Source organism: Lytechinus pictus, chromosome 7, assembly GCF_037042905.1.
Source record: "Lytechinus pictus isolate F3 Inbred chromosome 7, Lp3.0, whole genome shotgun sequence".
In the NCBI taxonomy this organism is placed as follows: domain Eukaryota; kingdom Metazoa; phylum Echinodermata; class Echinoidea; order Temnopleuroida; family Toxopneustidae; genus Lytechinus; species Lytechinus pictus.
The window spans coordinates 40,418,197-40,424,338 of record NC_087251.1 but is presented as its reverse complement, the minus strand read 5'-3'; the positions used below and the strand labels follow the sequence as shown (position 1 = coordinate 40,424,338).

Sequence of the window (6,142 nt, the reverse complement as noted above, 5' to 3'; positions counted from 1 at the left end):
TTATAGTGGTCTCACTACAATAAAATGATTAAGATGTTTAACAAGCATTAATGTTAAGAATGTTAATGTATAATTGAGATAATATGATTATCAAAAAACATTGGTCAAATTAAATCTAACAGGGCCGGAAATTTGATTTTACATGAACTCAATTTGTGTGTAAGTTAGTACATCCTGAAATTCCACTACCGAAGTGCCCGAAGAAAGTCACTAAAATTTTCATTGGACCCACATACATATTTTTTTCCTTTTTTCTTGATTTACTTGAATTGAACTATCATAGATTTTAATGAGCCATTCTTAAATTCACATACTCAATTGTATAAAAGAACTACCTTGTTTTCTGACATGCCTTCATGATCAGGTACATATACTATTGTGGTGGTGGTATTATATTCCCTGATGGAAAGAAGTGTCACACAGGGTGCTTACACAGGGTGCTTACACAGTGTGTTTACATAGTGTGCTCACACAGTGTGTTCACAGATTGTGTTCATATAGTGTGCTCACACAGTGTGTTCACATAGTGTGCTCACACAGTGTGTTCACAAAGTGTGCTCACACAGTGTGTTCACATACTGTGCTCACACAGTGTGTTCACATAGTGTGCTCACACAGTGTGTTCACATAGTGTACTCACACAGTGTGTTCACATAGTGTGCTCACACAATGTGCTCACACAGTGTATTCACATAGTGTGCTCACACAGTGTGTTCACACAGTGTGCTCACACAGTATGTTCACACATTGTGCTCACACAGTGTGTTCACACAGTGTGCTCACACAGTGTATTCACACAATGTGCTCACACAGTGTATTCACATAGTGTGCTCACACAGTGTGTTCACACAGTGTGCTCACACAGAGCGTTCACATAGTGGACTGTGTGAAAATATGCATTCTGTTGAAATGTTCATATTTAACTGTATGGAGGTGATTTCAAATTGTGTTCCACACAGTGAACAGACTGTGTTCTTTCCATTAGAGTTACTGGAACAGCATTGGATCGAAATGGCAATTTTTTTAAATTTTTTTATTTCCCATTCACGGTATCTCGATTCACCATCCAACGGTTGCAATACACGAAAATATCCAATGAATTACAACCATTAAAGGTGCACATTCGGATATTACACCCTTCAGATTGAAAACAGAGAAAATAAATGTAATCAATTCTTTCAGTTTATTTCCATTCATTTCCTCTTCATTCATAATTTGCGTTAATTGATCAGAATCATACTGACAGCAAAATTATCAACGTCACACACTATGATTATAGATATAAATAACAACCCAAACTTCCGTAGCATTGCAAATGCATATATACATATAGAATGTCAAAACCAAATGAAAGCATTACGATTATTATACCGGAGTCTGAAAAAGAAGAAAAATAAAACATCAAAGTCTGTCATAATCCAATATCATATTATATTTGAAAGCATTGTTAAAACTGCTTCACATCAATGTCAAACACGTAAGATGGCAAGTCAAGTGAAATTGCGTCGATCATTTTTTTAATGGGAAAAAAAATCAGCGCCGAAAAAAGGAAAGTAGAAGAAATCTATCAATATTCACTTTCGTTTCAGATCATTGCTGAAGTGTCAGTTTCAAATTAACCATGGAAGCATATTCGAGAAAACCTCGATGAACTTATGTTACAATATTTTAAATATATATTTACATACATACAATACGAACATAGTGATCATCCCAGCATGAGATAAACCTATATGTTCTCGTTCATCCACAATATTCTCTCTAATAAATTCCGAAAGACGATAGAAATTCAGAATTCTAAGAAGTTTAAGATTATACGTTATAATCTTCGGGTGTATTTTGTACAATCGTAAATAGATAATGCGCGTTATCAATATCTGAAGCAATGTACAAAATTGTAGAAGAAAATATGATTAGAGATGAAGCTTTGCTTGACCGAACCCGTTCTAACACAACAATCAGCATCCGATTGTTACTAAAGAAAAAAAATATTGCACTCGTTACTCAAGCATCGCTAAAACTCCGTCTACCGTAACAGATTCATCTCTGTCTATTTCGACAAGTCCTTAATTACTGTTGATAATGAAATATTCATCTCGTTCATATAATAAATATGTAATTGAACACAACGTAATCTTATATCATAATGAACCAAAGTGACAAAGTGATGAAGAAAACCCTTTAAGAAGTGTTGATATTTTTATCGTTTATTTGAGATAATCTTCAGAACCAATGAGGCAATGAAACTATCGATATTTGAAAACCTACATTATGCTTGATCAGAGTTTTGATTGAGGAACCCGAGTTGATATCAATCATGTCAATATTATACACCACACATGAACAGCCATTGGGGTACCCACTCCAAGTCATTTTCCTAAACGAGTATAACTATCAACCCTCTTATCCATATGAGTAAACATATATCGTTGTAAGAAATATTAGTATTCTTGGCACATTGAAATTGAGATATCTCATCAATGTTGTCTATAGATTTATGCTCCATTCTAATTTTGAAAGAGAGAGAAAATTTTCAAGTGCATTTTCTAACATTATAAAGTTAAAACGATATGATAGAAATGTATTTTAGTATCATTGATAATAAAAAGAGGTAAAACCAAAGTGTGGAAATAATGCAGCACTGAAAACTCAATTAAATATCTACAACTGAGTTCGATTAGTATGGATTTATATTATCACATTTTATCCAAACACATCGAAAGTCTTGACAAAATTATATTGGCAGCAAAAAAAATGTAAGTTGGCAATAAAGTTTCATGAGATAACTTTTCAATGACTTTCTTTTTTTTTAATCACCTGATAGTTATTTCAGAAACTCTACATTTCCACACGCTTTGTTAATGAACCTACTTTGTTCGACTAGTAATCCTCGTACTTTGATATTTTACTGATATAAACTAAGGCATCATCTTGTTTAAAATTGTTGATATCATACGGTAAAATTAAATCAGCGGTTGAAACAAATAAACCGAAGAAAATACTAATCAAAAGAACATCGAAATTTGTGAATAAGATCAATGTATATCAATTATGTCTGTAAAGTTAGACGAGAAATCATTGCTATATTTGCACAGGCTATTTTAAAATCATAACACTTAAAAAGAACAATCTGTGATAGATTTCCAATATTCAAGAAATATATGTTAAAAATCAATTTCATTCTTATGTATTCTAAAGCAAGACCGTAATATCAACAATATAATGAAAATACAGAAGTGAATCGATGGCCCCTCAAAAAATCACCAAGAATACGATTTTTTTCCCGCTAAATTTTGTGCGATTCTTTTTCTCGCGAGCATTTTGTTGAAGCAAAAAGTATTGGTATTTAAAAAATGATAAAAATCATGGTAGTATGTCAGAAACCATATTAACAAACTACACTCTTATTAAAATAAAATGTTGTAAGCCTATGCAGCTTCTTCTCGAAAATAGAAAGAGGTTGTATTTTCCTGATGAAAACTTGGTTACAAGAACTGGTTACAAAAATGTGATGGTCAAAACTTAAAAAAGTTATCATCCATGTGAAATAGTCAGTGCAGCCTATCAATAAGCCCAAAGGGGCAAACAAAGTGGATGTATACGCATCTCTCGCAATACTTGTGACAATTTAAATTTCTCTCTATTTGACTATAAATCTGGATTGAAGAGAATAATTTACACTATTTTAAAGTCGATTTAAATCGCAGGTTTTAGGCGTGACTATACGCACCAAAATACAGGATCAAAAGAAGTTAATGCTTAAAAATTCTAATGAGAAGCAACTTTCACGGACAGAAGTATTACGAAATAAAGAACGATAATGAGATTTCTAGCCCGAGTATTATCAGGATTAAATCGTAACGTGTCCCGTTGTGGATGCCACTTTCTTGAATGCGTTCTCTACAAAATGACGTTTCCCATACAAGTGTATTCCATCCAGAGAGATGGGTTTGTCGTGAAATCCGATTTGGAGCTTAGAGATTGATGACAAGGAATCCTTTCTCGAACACCAAAATGCTTTCATTGATTAGGAAAGAAATACGGAAATGGGGGAAGGGATGGGGGTCTGTTGTGGCTTTTACTTTGCGTCCTTGTCACCGTCATTTCCGTCATCCGATGTATACTTCATGTACTTGCATAGCACTTTTTGCCAAAATTGGAAAATAAGTCAGCATCAATATCAAGTAAAAATAGGATGAAAGCGCGATGGGTATGATGTCAGTGATTTAGTTGGGATGGGTTTGAGAACTCGAGGCATAGTATACCCACCCAAGAGATCAGGTGGTGTATCAATAGATTGCATGGCACTCCACCGGCTTAACGCCAGGGATGATGACGGGGTATTATCCATCGGAGATACCGGTGGAATAGTCGGGTTCCTCCCAAACATCCCTGATGATGTGTTTTGAGAAGGCGGTTCACAAACGTTGGAAGAGAATGCTGCTAGGTTCTGAAGATGGCACATACACAGGTTATTACCACACGGTACATGAAGTCCATGACGATGACGTTCATCGACGCCGTGATGCACGCCCATTGGGAGGTGTGGACGATAAGACATGTTAAGATTCAAGAACGGTGATGGGGCTGAGGTAGACGGGTACACGAATGGATTCTTGTCGCCACAAAAATGGCGCCCAAGACCGAATTCGAAATCGAGATGACCGGGCGATAAAGGACTTGGGACGGGTAGTTTGAGCTGTCCGAATAAACTCAGACCAGGATGGTGGACGAATGACCGAGGCTGTCCATCGAGACAATGGTCAGCTGGTCGAGTGATGATCTTATGATTGTCACTTTTGCCTTTTGGTTCTTGCCAGAATGACGCTGGTAATCGTCGTTTTCTTAACGGCACGGCGTTGATCTTATTGCTCTTGTCGATGTCATCCACCGATAACGCTTTCTTTTCCGATATATTTGCTCGTATTGACATTGTCTCACAGTCATTGCCGTTATCGCTCTCAGAATGATCATCATCATTAGATTGTTTATGACTGTTTTCTCGTAAGAGATCAACATAGCTGAAGAGATCCATCGTGTCATTATCACTCTTTGGCCGATTTTGAAACGTCTCCCCTTTGTCCCGAGTATTACCACTTAATTTGCAATCGTCGATGTCTTTTCTGGACAAAACGATATGTTCATTGTCAATACTTTTTGAATGCTCGTTATCCTGATCATCGAAAGGAAATGCTAAGTCATGTCGCTTTTGGAATATATCCCTCGAGTTACCGGGATGTGCATCGTCTCTTCCGGGGGTCAATTCGTCTCCAGCTATACCATCTCTTTCTCGAACAAGCGGTTGTTGTTGTTGACGATGATGGTGAAGTGGCAGAGAAGAGGGATGATTATGATGATTATGACGTGACATCATGTCGTCCGAAGAAAACCGACGAACTGGTGAATGGTCTTTCTTTAAACTTTCACCCCTGTTATGAGGATAAGAGCTGGTTGATTGTTGTGGGAATTGTTTGTAGTTACCCTGATCGAGTGCGGCTTTTATGTCACACGAAGCATGATGGACAAACTGGAGTAGATTCTTGGCATCCTCGCCACCGTGGGATGGTGGATTCGTTGTCGAACGATGAAGGCACGATGGCAGTAACATCTCCTCTACCGAGTGTATATTGGAAGTTCCATTGCGAGTTAGTGAATTGTTCGTATCAGTGAGATGTGATAAGTCTAAATTACGTTGAAATTCTCCTACGGTCGCCCCATGCCGCTGGTCCTCCCCCTGAGTCATTATCAAAAAATTGCAAAGAAACTTTGAAGCTCTTATTGTTTATGGGACAAATTACAACTATATCTGCGACGTCAGCAATGCATCAATCTATACACGACACTAAATCCTGCTGCACTTCCATCAGCTATTGAACAAGATAATACAGGATAACTGACAAGGCTCCTGTACTTTATAACTTCACCGACAGTGCGAAGAAGATCCCGTCATAACCATTGTGACGACAGCAGTTAGATGGATTCTCATTGGTTAAAAGGTGCACATAAAAACTACCGCACTGCACAGACAGTGAGATCAGGCCGTGTGGGCCTCCTTCTTTATCTACTATAAAGGGAGTTCCCGCTTCCCTGCACTGTCGATGGGAATATGTTTGGCAAAATGAGGTAAATATTATATCTAATA

The 6,142-nt window shown here is 37.1% G+C and overlaps 1 protein-coding gene across 1 annotated transcript; it reads right to left on the bottom strand.

Moving 5' to 3' along the window:
- Nucleotides 1-263: 263 nt before the first annotated feature.
- LOC129265734 (uncharacterized) lies at nt 264-5,880 on the bottom strand. The gene has a single exon (XM_064102681.1). It carries the CDS (start codon nt 5,741-5,743, stop codon nt 4,181-4,183), a length of 1,563 nt encoding a protein of 520 aa, XP_063958751.1. The 5' UTR covers nt 5,744-5,880; the 3' UTR covers nt 264-4,180.
- Between the last annotated feature and the right edge of the window lie 262 nt (nt 5,881-6,142).